The 18,813-nt window shown below is 49.6% G+C and overlaps 1 protein-coding gene across 1 annotated transcript in view; it reads right to left on the bottom strand.

Annotated features, from left to right (window-relative positions):
* Positions 1-16,529, bottom strand: part of SMAD3 (SMAD family member 3) — a 128,541-nt gene extending 112,012 nt beyond the window's left edge. Inside the window, exon 1 of the mRNA XM_043470879.1 lies at positions 15,724-16,529. Coding sequence (XP_043326814.1) covers positions 15,724-15,929 — 206 coding nt within the window. The 5' untranslated portion in view covers positions 15,930-16,529. The remainder of the gene's footprint in view (positions 1-15,723) is intronic.
* Between the last annotated feature and the right edge of the window lie 2,284 nt (positions 16,530-18,813).

Below are 18,813 nucleotides of genomic sequence, written 5' to 3'. Positions count from 1 at the left end.
ATAGAATTCTTATTTCTTCGTCTACATGCTTTCAGAGAAAGTTTCCAGCAACTTCAAAGCCAGTCAGACGCACAAAGACGCTAAACATGCAATTAAATTTCACAGGGTTTTGAAGCTAGAATACCGCAAGAACCTTTAGAAAATTTCCCCTGGGGGCAGGAGGCTCTTAACTCTGTACCCCACCCCCACTCCATACTCAAGGGCAAATTTTTAATCTTCATTTCATCAACAGGAAAACACGACTGGCAGAGGGGTGGAGATAGAAATCTGAACTGCTTGAAAGACCTGACTTAAGTCAGAAAGTATAGTCCTCAGATACAGTGTTCAGAGGCTCTGCTGTTCCCCTCAGTGAGTCTCACTTCCATTTGTCCCCCTGAACCCTAATTTCACACCCATTCCTAAGCAGTCCCACTGCAGACTGCTACAACTCACACAGGTGCATGTTCTGAACACAAATAATGGTCTCTCCATCTCAACTGTAAGCTCCATGAGGGCAAGATCTAGCCCTCTGATTGGGTTACCACTGTGACCTCTAAACTCAGCAAGACATCGTTCAAGACATCAACAAGTGTTCAGGAGTCTACTCAGAGAAGAAGGAAAACACCAATCAAGTATTAATTGACATTTACTAAGTACCCAGCAGGTATTACCGTTCATAGAATTCAGCAAGGAAATCAACCCTTAATATTCATTGGAAGGATTGATGCTGAAGCTCCAATACTTTTGCCACCTGATGCGAAGAGCCAACTCATCGGAAAAGACCACGATGCTGGGAAAGATTGAGGGCAGGAGGAGAACGGGGCAACAGAGGATGAGATGGTTGGATGGCATCACCAACTCAACAGACATGAGTTTGAGCAAGCTCCAGCAGTTGGTGATGGACAGGGAAGCCTGGCATGCTGCAGTCCGTGGGGTCAAAAAGTCAGACACAGCTGAGTGACTGAACAACAAGAGCAGGTACTAAGTACCATAATGAACCCAGGAAACAACCCGGGTCTTTGCCTTTAAGGGACTTGTTACATCTAATTTCTGCCACTGGCTGCATGTGACACAATGCTGGCCAGTGAGATCCGAGAGGGATTCTGGGAAAGGCTTCCTTCCTGGATAAAGAGACCCCCAAGGAGAAGCAGCCTTTCCTGCTGCTGGACGCAACTGTGTAAAGAGGGTAACACCTGGGACAGCTGTGATCATCACTGGGTCATGAACGCTGGAGATGACAGAGCAGAAAGATGGAAGGCTCCCAAGTCCTTGCTGGTGCCTGACACCATCCTGCCTCCAGACTTCTTAAAGCAGGTAATAAGCCCCCACAGTGGTGAAGCTGTTAGCTGAGTTTCAGGTTACTTGCAGCCCAAGCATCCTCAGACAGTGAGTCTGGCCCCTAATCAGAATACGGGGTGGATCGGAGAGCAAAGGAGCTGGCTGGCTTACTGCAGTATCCAGGCATGAGAAACCGGGGGCCTCGGCTGAGGAGAGGGTGGTGATGGTGAGGACAGCTTGAACTCAGGAAACACAAAAGCGGATTCCAGTCTTACCCACACGATGGCCTAGTCATCTCCATGAAGCCCAGGGCCTAGTTCCCACGCTGACTCTCCAATGAACTGGAACATAAATAATTAATATTCCCAGCCCTTCCTCACCCACACACATGCCTGCTTGTGTCTGTGGGGTAAAAAAGAAAAAAAGGGAAATGCATGTTGTTCTATTTATAAGAAACAGCACAGCCACAAAGGGTGATGACTAGAGGGGCACAGTATCAGCTCAAGTTCTCCAAGCAAGTGCTAAGTTCGGTTTGAATTTACACTTGGCTTCTCTCAGCCTGTAACTGGTCCTCTTCAACACTCCAGCTGCTCTCCTTGGAGCTCAACAGACAGGGCCTTGCCCACAGCAAACAGTTTGGTTGGAGGGAACAGAGAACTCAAGTCCCTCTCCAGGCTTCCAACAGATTATTTGGGGCGAGAGAGGAAGGATGAGGCTTGGATGATCACAGAAACGAAACCCATGAACCCAAGGCAGGAGTGAAACATGCAAAGTCTTTCCATGTTCTCTATGGGATTCCACTGGCAGACAGGGTTACTTAGGGCCACGCACCCTGGCACATTCCATGCATTTACCACCATCAAAGAGAAAGAAAAGGCATGCTTGCTGTTATTTTTAATTCCTTCCCCAATGCCTTCCAAAACTCTTCAGCACAAGACTGATCCACTAAACCCCCACCAGCTCCCAGCCAGGAGTATCTTGGAAACCGCAGTGAACATGCAGCAGGGGAGCAGAAGTCAGCTCACAGAAGACTTTGCTCCTGGACATGAAATCCCGTCTCAGCTGCACTGGACCTGGGGGCAGCTCCTGCTTTCCAAAGGGACATGTCTTCATGAGGATGCATATGTTCTAGAGCCAAGTGAACACCCTACCACCCCCTCACTGCCACCCCGGCATCCCCCGGATACACTCCCATCTCCACCTCCTGCTTCTTGTCCTTCCCTTCAGAGTGGCCATCAGTGAAGCCAAATGTTCCCCAACTCCCACTGCAGCTAAGTTAACACATACTCTGGTGTTAACTTGACTATTGTAGATTACCTCTAAAGTTTCATCCAGTTTTAAATTATGTTACACTGCCAACTTGCTGAATGATCTTAGACGAGTCACCTCACTCAAAGCAGCAGTAAACCATCTAGACAGTCCCTGACACTTTAGCAGTGGCAGCGAAACCTACTGATGGACCCTCCCAGTTACTCTGGCCAGGTATCGTGATCACCGGCACGGAGGCAGGGTGACTTGAGTGACTACCTCTCCAGGTTTGCCTGGATAGTCCAGGTTGATGCCAGTTTCTGGCCATCACTGATAACGGCACTGCCCCCTTTTCACTCTTAGAAGTGTCCTGGTTTGTTTAACAAATTCTTTGGTCACCCTAGATTCTAAAACGGACAGAGCTTCAGAGGCAAATTCCGCTCCATCTCTTATCATGAGACCTACAGCAACTTTCCTAAGCAATTTCATTGGTTTTCTTATAAAAAGGAGAACAGTAGTCCCTTTTGGGGGAGCCCCGGGGCAGACAGCTGGGAACAAGAGACCTGAACTCAGATTCCTAGTCTGCTGCTGACTTCTCAAAGCCTGAGCCTCCTCTTCTACAAACATTGGTAACTCATCCTTCCCAGAAGATGGGTAAAGAAGATCAACCACCTGATCAATGGCCCGCCTTGGTGTCTGGCACATAATCAGCACCCAGTCCACGCTGCATGTACCAGAATCACTCCCAGTGAGACAGCTCAGGTGATCTGCCACATGTCAGCACGACTGACCCAAATCCTCAGACAAGACCATAAGCACCAACTCACCTAAGCTTCTGGAACCAGACCCATGCCCCTCCTCCCTCCCCCCCCCCCATTGTATGCACGCCCTAAGTTCATACTCCTGTTGAATTCTGTGTATCATTAAGGTTTTCTCTATGGTCTCTGTGAAAATGTAGGTGTGAACTTGGAAGGTTTAACTCCATCTCTGTGAGGAAGGGTTTTTAACAATACTATAGAGTTGTGCTTCATAAAGAAATAATAAGTGGGGACTTTCCTGGTGGTCCTGTGGCTAAGACTCCATGCTCCCCAGTGCAGGGCGCCTGGCTTTGATCCCTGGTCAGGGAACTAGATCCCACACGCCGCAAGCAAGAGTTCACCATGCCACAACTAAGACCTGGTGCAGCCAAATCAATTAATAAATATTTTTTAAAAAAAGAAAGGATGAGTGACAGTGCATACTTTATAGTCTGCAAAGAGCTTTTAATACACATGCTATGCTAAGTTGCTTTGGTTGTGTCTGACTCTTTGTGATCCCATAGACTGTAGTCCTCCAGGCTTCTCCATCCACAGGATTCTCCTGGCAAGAATACTGGTGTGGGTTGCCATCTCCTTCTCCAGGGGATCTTCCCAACCCAGGGACTGAACCCAGGTCTCTTATGTCTCCTGCACTGGCAGGCGGGTTCTTTACCACTAGCGCCATTCATTAATACATAGCTCATCGAAATAAACAACAATCATCCTACCAAGGAAGGCATCGTTTTTCTCATTTTACTGATGAGGAAAGGAAGGTTCAAAAAAAAAAAAATCAGGTGACTGGTCTACAGTCACCAAAGCAAGAAGCAGAAAGGCAGGGATTTGAACCTGGGTCTCCTGAATGCAAGCCCAGAAAGCTCCATCAAAGTAGGCTGCCATTTCAGCAGCAGGTCTCTATCAGGGTTCTCAAAAATGGTCCATGAACTAAGAACCTGTCCATGGACACAAAACTTCTTACTTCTAAAAACCTATAAACTTCAATTAACAGCAACAACAACAAAAAAGATGACCCTAAACAGATGAGGTAAACTGTATGCATGGTTACCAAGATTTCTGCTTGCTCGTGATGAAATATATGAACTTACCCCATTTTACTCTCTTACTAAGGAATGTAATCTGTTTTTAATACATGAGAGCATCTGATGAGTCTGCAGTAGAGAACTTAGGCATTTTTACTGATTGCAGTGTGGTCTGGAATTGGAAAGCCCGACCTAGACGATCGTCAATGAAGAAATTTAAAACACTGACCAGAGACATTCCACACAAAGACACCATGCCAGGCACAGAGAAAACCCAAGGAGAGGCTGGGATCTGAGGCCGAGGCCGCTGCTTGGGGAGAACAGGCCTCTGCATGGAGCCCAGCGACACTCTGCTTAATTTCCCAAGGAATCCATGTCAAGAGGCTGGCATGACTCACTGGCTAATTACCTGAACACTTGGGCTCCCAGAGCCCTCCTGGCTGTGTAACCCGTCTTCCCTCCTGACGGCGAACAAAACACTATTTTCACCCTGGTCCAGACATAGCCTGAAGCTGTCCACATGGTGGTGTAAGGGATTACGACTCTGACCTGGATAACTCAGGCAGAAAACTTGCTCTTACCAGCCACGGGCTGGGGGAGGCGAGGAAACGCGAATAGAACGGTGGCTTCAGCCACGCCACTCCCGTACTTTAAAATCTCCTGGGTGCTTTACGGAGCAAGGTCCAAACGCCAAGCTCGGCCGAATGAAACCCTTGGCAACCTCCTTCTCAGACTCCTCTCTGGCCAGGCCCTCTTCCACGTTCTGGCCGCCCCGCCCCAGACGCCAGGCCCTTCCACTCTCTGTCTGGCCAGTGCTGCACTCAGCCTTCCCTTCACTCCCACACTCCTATCCACCTTTCAAAGTCTCGCTGGAGCATCATCTCTTCTGTGAAGCCTCTGAGTCCCTCAGAAACAAGCTGCTCTTTCTCTGGGATCCCCAGCACTGCTTTTTTCAACCTAGAAGTCTTTCCCATGAGCCCACTGTAGCTGCAGCCACTGTCCCTTTTAGCCTCTGCACAGTTCAGAGACAGGACTTTATCTCTGCATCTCTATCTCTCCTGAGGCCCAGCACAAAGTCAGTGCCCAATAAATGGAGCCAACAGCCAACTGCACTAGCAGGGGTTGGGCTCTTCACTCCACCTTTCGGATAGGCAGCTGCCATAAACATCACCTTTCCCTGACCTGCACTTAACTCACTCTGATCTGAGTTCAAGGTGAGGGAAATCAATCCTTCCTACAGAAACACCCACAATCTTCCATATAATGGTGCCACCTGAGCAGGGCCTCAGTTGTGGCTATATAACAGAGAAAAAGTTATTAGTCGTTCAGTCATGTCTGATTCTTTGCAACCCCAAGGACTATATAGACTGCCAGATTCCTTTGTTCATGGGATTCTCCAGGCAGGAATACTGGAGTGGGTTGCCATTCCTTTCTCCAGGGGAATCTTCCCAACCCAGAGATTGAAACTGGGTCTCCCACATTGCAGGCAGATTCCTTACCATCTGAACCACCAGGGAAGCCCACTGAGAGGATGGCCATAAAAACAGGACTGCCTCCACCGTCAAATGGTCTGAGAGCAGGAGGAACTGTGGAGTTCCACATACAATATGTCATATAGAAAAGAGAGAAATCAAGGTAACAGGTGATAAATAGAATATGTTCCATCATACTGACAGGGACCTTAACATGACCTGGGAGGCCAGGTTTGAATGGAGAGTTCTCTGACCCCTTGGGTTCCACAATGGAACTGCTGAGAAAATCCCAGGAGAACTGACCCTAAATCCCAGCCCATCCCCAGAATCACCCCACACTTAGAGGGGCTTCCTGTACGCTCATGCAGACACCCCAAGTCTGAATTTCATCCCGTTTCTCCATCTCCCGGCCTGACCCATGTCATCGGCCCAGGGCCCACGGGTGCACACACGGCCCACGGTCGACACAGTCTCCCTTCCTTAGGCAGGTGGACCTGGAGAAGAGCCCACCTGAGACCTGGAAGCAGGGTCAAGATCACGGGGGCAGGGAACAGAAGGGCCGAGACCCAGTGCACCGTCTGGAAGAAGGAAGTGCAGGCTCCACACGGGCCATCCCTGGGCCCACAGCTCTACCCCGTGGAAAGAACCACATCCAGAAGGATGTCCAAAGGGTGGTCCACTAAGCGTGAGCCCCCCAACACACCTAGAGGGCAGCCAAAGGTACCGCCGTCCATGTCTGGGTCATTTTGGAGCCATGAGCTTCCAGCACCAAACATTCTCACCTGACAACCAAGCAACTGGTGAGGGGCTGCCTGGAGCCAGAACTGCCTTCCAGCCAGGCCTCAAAAACACACCACCAAGAGTAAACATACACTTCCACACATGGATGGGCAGGCTATCGGTGACAGGCCTGTGAGTCACGGAGTTTCTCCTTCAGGATCTTACACCCACCCCCCCCCCCCACCCCAGGAGCACTGATTCATCAAAGTTTGTTTTCAATACTATTATTTTTAGTCAGCCAAACAGTTTTTAAAATGATGATGGAGGACAGGAGCGGGGGGAGAACCACCTAAGAATACGAATTGTTTCTCTTTGAATGGCCTGCCAAGCCCTACATCAACCAGCAGTGTGACTGTGGCCTCTTGGTGCACAAGGGCTGGAGGCAGATTCTTTTACTGCATCAATAGGGGTTCTCCAAACAGTGAGCCCTGAGAACGAGTGGAGGGGGCAGGATCCCTTACTGGCATCTACCAACACCATCAGCCAACCGCCCGCCCCCCCCGCCCCCCGCCTCCCGCCTCCCGCCTTGAAAGGGGAAAAGTGAATGTTTACTAAGCACCTACTACGTGCTGTGAGCCACAAATACCAGCCAAGCGCTTGCTCTCTCTTAAATCATTTGTGTTGATTTATAGGAGGCAGGCAGGCCCATGCCCATTACACAGATGAGGAAAGTGGAGCTTAATCAATGGAAGCAGATGTCCCCAAGGCTGCCACATGGTCAGTAACTGGCCAACTCAAACCCAGGTTTGAGAGCTCTTTGTTCATCCTCGATGATTCTGGTCTTTCAGCCTACTCACGCCCTGAACCCCTGCTCCTCGGGCAATATTTTAAGAATCTTTGGGTAGAGATAAAAGGGTACACACAACATCTAAAGGGGGAGCAAAACAAGGTCACTCACCCTGCCCTTCCAGGCACACAGAGAAACAAGGCTCACCTTGAATCTGAATTCAACGAGGGTGTGAGAAAATTTACAATGGGGAACATTTGAAGCAAAAGGAAAAACCCAACTTCCATCACCAGCGCCTGCTTTCAGCCACTTGTAACTATTCAAAAAGTCCTTTCTGGATCCATTACTCCACATTTGGGCTTAGCCCAGAGGTGATTTTTTAAGGAAAAAATGCCTTTTGGCATTTTTGAGCTGTGACAGCGTAAAAACAGACCTTTAAAAAACACACACCCAAAAAGCATTACTATTTTCAAAAGCCCAGTCTCAAAGAAAAAGAAAAAAAAAAAAAGGAGGTGACACCCCAGAGCTGCAACTAGGCCTGGCAGTCTGTGATGCAAGTGTTAGTGGGGAAAGCCAACAGATTGATAATGCCATAGATTTCAAAGGCAAACCTTGACTCCAGGTTTCTTAAACAACACCCCAGGCCTAAACTCCCAACAAAGCTGTCAGGAGAAAAACTTGCCAGATGTAAGCAGGGAGAGCAGGTGTGATACAGAAAAAGGACCATTTCAGGGGAAACTCACTTTTCATTTCCTAGCTGGGGTTTCAACTTGTAACCTCCATGCCTCCCCACAAGAGGTGCATGCTTACGCAATCAAGTATAGCCTTTCTTTATATAGATGCTTGAAAATAAATAAAGAAAGCTTCCTGGGTAAACTCTGACATATGAGCAAACATTTTCCACAGGTATCCTCTATAATGCCTACCTCTCACATTTAACCATTTTTAGGCAATTGTGGTCATTAGTTTAAGTAAACTTCCTGCTCTGAGGATAGCCAAAAATAGCAACAAAAGAAGAAAAACTGCTCACTGCATCTCAGCACATTCAGCCTTAATGGTGTTATCCTTGATTTCAGTTATTTTTATATTCCTTTGTGGTTAAATTTCACTGATTTAGACTCACAGGGCAAAGGAAAGGCAGGGAGGACAGAGGGGTGAAACAACTAAAATAAAAAGCTGAATTATAGTTTTCTTACTTTCAACTAGGGAAATTCATTGGCACCAGACTAACAGGGACTTAGGACATGAATAGTTAAGAACGAACTGCGGTTTATTGATCAAGCGGATGCATGCAAAGGGATGCTTCTAAGATGCTTGCATGGAAACCACTTTAGAGTCAGAAAGAACCTCTAATAGAGCTTATGTAGCCCACTTCCCAGCTGAGACCATCTGAGGCTCAGAGACATCAAGGACTTGGCCCAGGTGACACAGCTAATTAGAAACAGAGCTAAAATCTAGAACCCACCCAGGTCTGTTGACTCCTGCCTGCAAAATGACTCCCAAAAGTGTGTTCATGACTGATTTTTCTTGATAGAATTTATGGGGAGAAAAGGCCTGCTAAACAAACTTCAGTCTAGTCCAGAATTAGACAAACTTCTTAATTAATAGGCTTCTACTGTGTTTTCATTTTAAGCGGAGTCTCTCTGTCAAAACGCCCTGCAGCAGTGTGCCACGGTGGCAGGCTGCTGTTTACAGCAGAGGCCTCAGATAATCACAACGGATAGTGTGACTTGTGCTCGAGATTTGTTATTTCTAAAACTGTTAATTAAGTCAAAACAAAGAGTAACGTTACACACTCTCTCTCTCATCAGGACTCAATAAACTGCAGGGCTTGGGGAATCTCGTTCTCTGGCATTAAGAAAACAGTATTTACAAGTTAAGCAGAGTGAACACACACATGATTCTTACAACTCCAAAGGACCAGTGTTCAGCAGCCAGTGGACCAGAGGCTACAATAGGGCAGAATAAGGCATCTGCCTCCATCACTGGTGTGTTCCTGCTACCTGGGACAGGTTTTGGCACCTAGTAGGTGCACTAAAGGAAGCACACACATGAACTGGACAAGTTCTCTTGGATCTTTGTTTTAAAATCTGGAAAACAGTAAAATTAGAAACCAAACTTCTGCAAGCTAGGTTTACTATGACAACTTCCAACTGTTTCCAGAAACCACGGCACCTGAAGATTGAAGGCTCCCTGGCCCAGGAACCTATCAATGGTCAATAGATGATGCCCAGCCCTCCTGGGGAAGTAGTAGTCCCATCCACCACTGCAGGGAACATTTGTGTCTGCAAAAGGCTGGTAAACCTCCCAGGCCCTGCATCAGCAGCCTTTCTGGGCAGACTGTAAAACCAGATGTGGATCTGGGAAGGGGGCAGGGCGAGTTCTTTTTTTTAAATAGGTCAATACATCAAAGGAGACAAGGACAAAAGTTAATTAGAACTATTCATGAGCTTTGTTGATTGAAAAAGCGGCATTCCACTTTCAAGAACTTAACTGCACTTACAAGAGGCTGGGGGAGGGGTAAATAAGGTGGGAAAATAGATGAGGGAATAAAGTCAGACTTCAAGTCTTAAAGCAATCACTGCTTGCAACGTGGATAGACCTAGAGGTTACCAGACTAACTGAAGTAAGCCAGAGAAAGACAAATATCATATGCTATCACTTATGCATGTGATCTAAAAACACGATACAGATGAACTTACACAGAAAACAAAAATAGACCCACAGACTTAGACAACAAACCTGTGCCTACCAAAGGGGAAAGGAGAGGGAGTGATAAATGAGGAATTTGGGATTAACAGATACACATTACAACATATGAAATAAATAAGCAACAAGGACCTACTGTATTGCACAGGGAACTATATGCAATATTTTGTAATAAACTATAAGGGAAGAGAGTCTGAAAAAGGATAGACATATATAAAACTGAATCACTTTGCTGTACACTTGAAAATAACACTGTAAATCAGCTACACTTCAATAAATAAAGCAGGCACTTCTTGGTCCTATTTATTTCCTAAAGGAGCTCATACAGAGACACGGCTGCATTGCGCAAGCAATGGCATTTAGAAATCTCCCAATAAGTTAACTAGTGAAAATTAATGGTCGCTCAGTCCATTAAATCGTGTTAATTTTATTTCCATTAGAATAACAGAGCAATTACAAATTTACATTATTGAACCAATATTTATTTTTCAAAAACTCATTTTAATTGGATTCCTGATGTGATAAGCTCAAGCCAGTCTCTCTATGCCATCAGCTGCTTGCATTTCTCATCAGAAGGAAATGACTACTGTATTCATTGGCTTTTTCTATTATTAGAACTGTCATTTAAACCTTTACATCCTTGCAAAGACTTTTAAAAATACATTATTAAAAGCTCTTATGTCCCTGTAGAATTTCAGGTTTACAGGATTTGTTTTTTGGCAAGTGTTAACCAGAGAAATTAAAAATTACAGCACACCAAAAAAAAAAAAAAAGGTTACAGCACACCAAAACTCAAAAATTCTGAGCATCCACCATCACCTCCAAGTTGCCCACTTCTTATCAACACGGTCTGTTATATTCTGAGCTAATACATCTTAACTCACCGTTTCCACCAAGGAAACTTGAATTTCAGGTTTGCCATACTAACTCCTTTTTTATTTCAAAGTGAGAACACTTTACAGTGGCATAAAATACTGAATACAAGTCACTAGTCTTCTGGTGCAGACTAGGAGGTAACATATTCATAGCAGCACTCCATTTAGGAATAAGAGAAGATAAAGACATTCTCAGTCCTGTAGGCAACAAACACCATGAACCGAAAAGTTCCCATGATCGTACTACCGTCCAGAAACTTCCTCCTTTGGATAATAGCTCCTGTCCTCTTGGTTTTCCACTTTGCATTGACCCCTCCCTCCTCTCCCCACCTCTTCCCAGAGAAGTAATGGTCTGTCCCCCACATCCCTGGGCATTTTGTACATCCTTTTGGCTGCAGCTAATGGCCTATATTTTGGGCAAGTCTGTCTCCCACTCTAGACAGGGGGGCCCTTGAGAACAGGTGCCCTGCCCTGCTCATCATAGTAGGTATTTCATAAATGACTGAATAATTTAGTAATGAATGAATGATACACAGAGACATCTAAATATAAAACACATCTGTCAAACTTTCTGGTTTACAAAACACTTCCACAGGCTTTACCTCATCCTGATTTTACAGGTGCCGACACGAAGGCTCTGAGAACTGTTAAATCCATCCAGGTATTAAAACAACAAGATACAGGACCTGAATTCTGTGCTTTTTTTTCTGGGGAAAACAGATGGCTATCCTTACTTTCTTATCTAACATAGTGACCTCTAAATATTAAAAAACCATATCATAATCCCCCTCACTCCCCAAAAATATCACTCCATACTAGAGCTCATATTTTTCCTGATGGCTGGGAATAAGAAAGAAATAGACACAAATAACGTCCTGTTGATGTTTTCCTTACTCAAGTGTAAGCTTGTCACAGGCAGGGACCATCTCAAGTTTACCTCCACATCCTCCCCCACTTCCCAGAATACAGATTCAGACATGGGAGGGGCCAATACCTATGAACGAATCCACAAAATCCCATCCTGTAACATTTGATTAGGAACTGTGAGCAAGGGGCTGTCTGCAACACATACTGAGCCCAATCATTCAACTCCTGGGTGCAAGGAGCAGGTTCGAAGGTTCCAAATGGCTCCTAAGTTCGAAGGTCAAGTGGCTCTTAGATTCAGCCATAGCTCTAAGCCAGCCCCACAGTCCACTACCCAGTGTCCGGCAGACTCCTTCCCTTTCCTGCCTTTGTGCAGAACTCCTCTAATCGAGGTTAACAAGAGAAAGGAGAGGATGGGTGCTTGCAAGTGAGTTGGGTTCCAATGGGCCACACAAGAATGGTGCTCTGAGCTGCAACTGAGAGAAAAGAGGACAGGAGATGCTGAAATGGAGAGGGTGTTAAAGCTGCCACTCTGCACCCCTGGTCTGTCCCCAGAAGCCTGAGAAAGAAATATTACGGTGACACCAGCCTGGCAAAGTCCAGGCAGATAGCAGGAGGAGGCCACACCAAAAGAACAGATGCACAGAAAAGTATGTGTCATACCTTATGTTTGGTTCGATTCCCCCAACTTTCCTCTGGACTTGGTGCTTTGACACAAGAAAGCCTGATTTTCCTTCCAAACAAACAAGGTCGTAAGCTTGGTCCAGCCCTCAACAAGTGGGCCACGGCATGGGTCCCATTGGTAGAAATACAAATTATCAGTGTCCATCAGAAGAGTCATTTTTAAGTGTGCCTGGCTCCTTCTCCCCGATAGAACACATGCACACCTTCTCTGCCTCTCGTTGGCAAATGCTATTACTCCATTCTTATAAACTGGCCAGGAAGATACCTGCAGATGGACTCAGGTACTCAAGAAGGAGAGTAGATAACACAGAGGATGCTATTACACAACCGGTCGAAGTTCTGACCATCCTGCCAGACCTCAGAGAATCCTGATAGCCCCTCTACTGGTGTGTCTAAATCAGGCTCTGACCACTGCTTTGGCACCAGTCTCTTTGACATGCTTGAAACCAGTAAGCCTGTATCACTCCAGCTCTCTTGATCACTGAGACAAGTTAGAGCTGGAATAACAGAAGAAAGCGTGCAGTCTGGGGGACTCCAGTACACAGCTCCAATTGGTAAACAGTGCTGCTGCTGCTCATGATCTTGTACTAGCCAAAACAAGCTGGAGAAAATCTCCTTAGACTAAGGGTTCCTTACACTGTGAAGTCCAGATCTTGTAGGGTACTTTTAAGCACCCAGGGCCCCACCGCACACCCACAGTGGGATAACTAGATGAAACATTTCCCGCTGTCAGTTTCCCAAAGACCTCGTTATAAAAAGCTGTGGGGAGAGAGCAGACAATTTGACAGGCAGCCCCACAATCTATGGGACTCAGAGACACACCGATATCACCCGCGTGAGGCCAGCTAGCCACCTCCCCAAGACGTGGCCTTTAGTTTTCTGCCCATGAGCAAAACAGCAGCCGCTGTTGCCAAGGGAGACAAGGTGACCCAAAGGCGTGGGCACAAAATCCAAGGATGGAAATCCACTTTGTCTGGATCCACCCAAGTAACGGGGTTTCCCTAACTGAAAAAGATGGAAAAAAATCTGCTTCAGCATTAGGTCCTTGCCAGGCAGGTAGAAGATGGCTCAGTCCTCACAGAGCTATGGGAAGGCCAAGTTAACTTGAACTCTCAGGGACATCCAGAGTGTCCATATGCCTCAGGCTGCAGAAAACTCTCGAAGAGGAAAAGGCAGGCCATGGCTATGCTTTCCCAGAGGGCAAACTCCTACCAAGGCAAGGGGGGGCCAGGCCTCTCCTCCAGGCTGTCACCAGCCCAAAGAATGCTGGCAACCTTACTACCAGAGATTCCAGGACCCACTCCTCTAGCTAATACTCTAGGCATCAGCAAAGAATGTATTCAGAACCTTCAAAGTGAAGAGGAGCCATGGCAAGCAGAACGGGCACATTTGGTCAGAATGGGATGTTTTGCTATGCCAAGCCTTTTCACCTCTCTCCAAAGTTTTCTCAACTTTGAAAATGGGATCAGTCTTAGGCCTAATTGCCTTATCTATTTTCCATGAGTTTCTTTTTCTTCATCTCGTAAAAGCATATGAAAGTCCTTTGTAAACTGTGAAACAATTCATGCAGCTTTTCATTTTATACTGGATACTGATTTTTTTTTCTGTCTCAAAACATAGAAAAGCACTTGTCCTCAGCGCCCTCAGGCAGGTAAGAAGGCAGGTTCTCCCCAGGAGGGAGAAGTATGACATTCCTTTACCCTACTCCCTACCCCTCACCCAAAGCAATAAAGAAGGAAGAACCGGGGCTGAGACCAGGACCTAGGGTTCCCTGACCATCACATCACACCACCTCCTCTGAAGTCAATTCTGGCTCCCCATCACACACCAGAACACACTTCCCAGACAGTACACCACCTTCCTTCCCGCTTTATTGACTGGATCCACCCAGTTTTGAAAAAAAAAAAATTATTATTTTTCAAGTCAGCACTCCCACCATATGTGGCGTTTATTTCCAGAGGAGGCCGGCTCTGGGTTTCCGTGGACAGATGTTGCTTTGTGCATGCCTGACACGCCGGCGGCCGGCGTACAGCTGCCCCGAGCAGGTGGCCAAGGACAGAGTCCACTTCTGGCCCGGCATCAAGGCGGACAATTTATGTGGGGCTCTAGCCCTGGGGACCCCCTGCTCATTCCTTCACAGCCGGGGACCCCTACTCACACACACAGACACACAAATTCCCTCGGTACAGAATTAAGACGTTCAAAGGGGGCTAAGAGGGAGACTAAGAAAGCTAAAATATGTGCCCCCCACCCCCATCCTAATTTCCAGCCAGGCGCAGCTAAGCTAAGAGAAGGCCGTGGGGAGTGGAGAGAAGTCACTGACCCCTTCTATCAGCCATCTGGGAGCTCCTGCCAGACCTAGCTAGCAAGAAGTGGAGGATAAAGGAGGTCCAGACAGATGGCAAAGCGCTTTGGGAAGGAGGGCTCCGTAGGAATGCGAGGGCCGATGCGAGGCCCACTTTGGGGTGCGTTTTGTTATCTCCTCGGCTCCAAACCCCTCTCCTTTCGGCACCCACCCGCAATCTCAGCCTGAAAGAAGGGCAAAAAACAGCCGGGGGAGGCGGGGGAGAAGACCCCACTCTCCGCCACTTATCTCTCTCATTTGAAAGTCAGAGCACTGCACTGCAACTAAAGTGCGTGTGTGCGGAGGGGGCGGGAGACTGGCACAACCGAATCTAAAAATACTCGATAAAAATGCTAATCCCGAAGGCAAAGAGAGAACGAAGAAGGAATCTGTCAATCACGAGGCTCCCGCTCCTCACCCACAGCCCCAGCTGTACGGACTGCATTCCTGTCGAGAAGGAAAGAAGTGGGGGGACAGGAATGAAGAAAAGAAAGGGAGAGACACCACCACCTCCACGGGCGCGGGCCGCGGGGGCGGGAGGCGGCGGCGGAGGAGGGGCTCGGGCCCGCGGAGCTGAACAAAGCGGGCCTCAAGTTCTATCCCGCAGCTCCCCGGGGTGGGGGGGGGCGACCCTGCAGCACCCCCTTTCCCGGAGGTGAAAAGCCAATGCGAGGTCTGCGAGAGCGAGCGCCGCGTGGAAGTCCCGGGCTCCGAATCTTTGCAAATCTAGAAAAGGTTTTGTTTGGGGTCCCCCCTCACCCGCTTCCTGCCTGCGTTCCCACCCCTCGTGTACACACACACACACACACACACACACACACACACACACACACACACACACACGATCCCTCCTGCTCCAATCCCACCAGGCCGGCCCCGCCACGCTCTGGGGCTGGGCGGGCGCGCCCAACGGTCCCTCCAGCCCCCACCTGGGGATGGTGATGCACTTGGTGTTGACGTTCTGCGTGGTGATGGCTTTCTCCAGCTCGTCCAGCTGCCCCGTCTTCTTAAGCTTCTTGACCAAACTCTTGACTGCCTTCTCGCACCACTTCTCCTCCTGCCCGTTCTGCTCGCCCTTTTTCCAGCCCAGCAGGCGCTTCACGATCGGGGGAGTGAAAGGCAGGATGGACGACATGGTTGGGGAGGGCGTGCGAGCTGCGAGGAGCGCCCCCGGCGGGGCTGGGCGCGGCGGGACGCCGGGGGCGCAGCGGGGAGCTCAGCCCGGGCCGGCCGCGGCCGCCCAAACTTCGCTTCAACTCTCGGCGAACTTGCTGGTTCTCCGGGCCCGGCCGCGGCGCTGCAGCCGGCGGGGCTCGGCGCGCGGCCCTGCGCCCCGGGCGTCTCCCACGGCGGGGAGAAGGACGGCGGGGCGGCGGGCAGGCGGTAGCGAAGCGGGATCGGGAAGGCCCGGGACGCGGGGCGGAGGCAGCGGCCGCGGGGACCGGAGTGGCAGAAGAAAGTTTGGGTTTCCGCACGGGGTGGCTGTTTGGGTGCCGCCTCCAGGAAGGAAAGTCCAACCCCCAGCCAAACTTTGCTCGCCTCGCTCGCTTTGATGCGCAGATCCCTCCGCCTCGGCAGCCTCGCCTCCCCGCTGCCCTCCTCCTTCCCGGCTCGCTCGCTAGCTGGGCCGGCCCGGGGCGTACGCCGCGATCCTGCTCCCGCCCGCTCCCAGTCTGTGTTTCATGCAAATCCGCGTGCAGCCTCCTTTCCAAGCTCTGTCACCGCCCCCTTGCCGCTGGGGCTCCCCGCCTCCTCCCCCGCGCCCCGCCGCCTCCTCCTTGCGGGCGCCTTGCCGGCTCCCCCCTCGACCGCCTCCGGGAGGGCTCCTGGCCTTCCCCCCGCCCGGCGCGGAGCGCGCCCACGTGGGCGACCTGGGACAGCGGCCGCCAGGGCTGGAGCGCGCAGGACTCCGCGCGGCCCCGACCTGAAGTCCAGCGGGCGCCGGGAGGAAGTCGTGGGAAAGGAGCGGCGAGAGGGGCCCCTGGCGGGAGGGCCGGGCTCGGGTCGTGGCGTCCGCTCTCGGAACCCACACTCAGGAAACTCATTTGCAGTGGCGGGCCCGAGGGTTAGACTCGCACGAACCAACGAGAGCGGTCTGGCCACGGGCAGGCGGTGCATTCCTAAGAGGACCCCGGTTCGAGGGAGGACGACGCGCGGGAGGCTGAGGCCCAGGAAGTCGGGGCGCGCACCGGGACGCTGGCTCGCCGATCCCAGTCAGGGGCTGTGGCGGCGCCGGGGACTCGGGGGGCTGTTTTTATTCTCGCACCAGTGAAACCGTTCCAGTTTAGCGCCCCAGGGCCGGGTGAAACAAGGATTAGGGAGAGGCTCTCAGAAGTGCCGATTTGGGGACCCCAGTGACTCCCTGGATAGTAGCTGGAGTCAGGGGTCCCTTGGGCCTTGCTAATCAAGTGCCCCGCAGAAAATGGGCCTCAAAGGCATTGTTAAGCTCAGGAAGAAATGAATGGGGGAGCCTTAGAACGTATCTGTAGAGGAAAAGTTTCATTACAGGGTGCTGGACTCCTATGGGAACCAAAGTATCCGAAATTCAACACCCAGTAAATAGGAGAGAGAGTTTTGTTTTTAAAGCTGTGAACTCGCAAGAAGTGGAGCAAAAGGGCAGTCTTCGGGGACCTTATATATTCCAAATTAGCTTCAGTGGGAAGCAGAGAAACACCAGGATATGGAGGAGCTCTGGGGCTTTTCTCTCCACCAACACAATTCTGGGGCGTCTACCCACAGACCCCCTCACTCAGTGGCTGTCGGGAGTCACCCAGGCGCCCAGGGCCTTTCTCCTGCAGCCCCTTCCCGGTCAGACCTCTTAGCCTTTGTTTGTTTTTAACAGCGGGAAACTCCCAGGGTGAGAAAGAAGTGATCCGCAAACCCTCTAGCGGGTGGGGCGTTACAGAGCCCTGTGAGGTGTGGCCTAATCCACAAAGTCAGCCCAGAAGCTGCAGGGGTCCCTGCCTGGAAGGAGAGAATGAGCTCTGGCAGGCCTGTCAGCCTCTGGGGCCGAGCTCTGGGCTCCCCTCCTTCTAATTCCTTGCCTGCTTGGACCTCAAAGGAGAAACCCCTTAACCCCAAATGGGGCTTAATGACCTGCTCCCCACTCGTGGACGGTCCTCGGAACTAACCAGCAGCCATTATAATCTGGTTTCATTCCCTTCCTCCGGCTCTCATCGAAAAAGAGAAGGGAGGAAGGCAATAGACTTTTATTGATGGCGTTCTTCATTCCAAGTGATGCCCTCTGAGTTCATCTTCACAGTGACTCTTGAAGTAGATGTCCCTGCTCGCCCATTTACAGCTGAAGTACCTGAGGCACAGAGATTATAATACTCGAGAGCTCTAAGCTGCAGTTAGGATAGAAACCAGTGATTTTTGATGCCTCAGCCCACACTGCACCCAGCTAGCTGCCTTCTAGAGTTGTAGAGGGCGAAGGTGACATCACAGATGGAGCTCTGCAAAAGCCAAGTTCTTTACACAGGTGCACTATTGTGATACTAGAAGAAATGTTTGCTCACCTGGAAAACGGGCTAGAGATAGCTTTCCTCTCAATCTCTTAGGGTGGTTGTGGGAGTCCGATGTGAAAAGCTTAGCCAACAGTCAATACTCTAAAGGAATGGAGCCACACCTTGGGGCCACTGTTGGTGCCATGGAGAAAGGTGCAAAGTGGGGAGCAGGGTTCAGTTAGACATGCACATCTACAGAGCACCTCCATGTGCCGTCCTACTCATTTCTGAAAATCCAGAAATGAAAGACTAAGGGGCCTAGCCCCACAACCTAAAGAAGCACCAAGGGAGGTGTGCCTGTGAGAAACGGGCCCTTGTGTGAAACGTTCACATAAACCTGAACACCGCCATCGGGCAGGTCCCACTGTTGAGAGGCATCCAGCAAAAAGGCCTTAAGTTTCATCAATGACTGAACTGGCTTTTAATCTTGGCTCTCTCTACCCCTTCACCCCAGCGAGCATCTATTCTCTCAGCTCTAAGAATGAACCTCACAGTTCTTATTATGAATCTAGA

This window comes from Cervus canadensis, chromosome 6 (assembly GCF_019320065.1).
Source record: "Cervus canadensis isolate Bull #8, Minnesota chromosome 6, ASM1932006v1, whole genome shotgun sequence".
NCBI classification, from domain to species: Eukaryota; Metazoa; Chordata; class Mammalia; order Artiodactyla; family Cervidae; genus Cervus; species Cervus canadensis.
The sequence above is the reverse complement of the archived record's forward strand: the minus strand, read 5'-3'. Positions and strand labels throughout refer to the sequence as shown.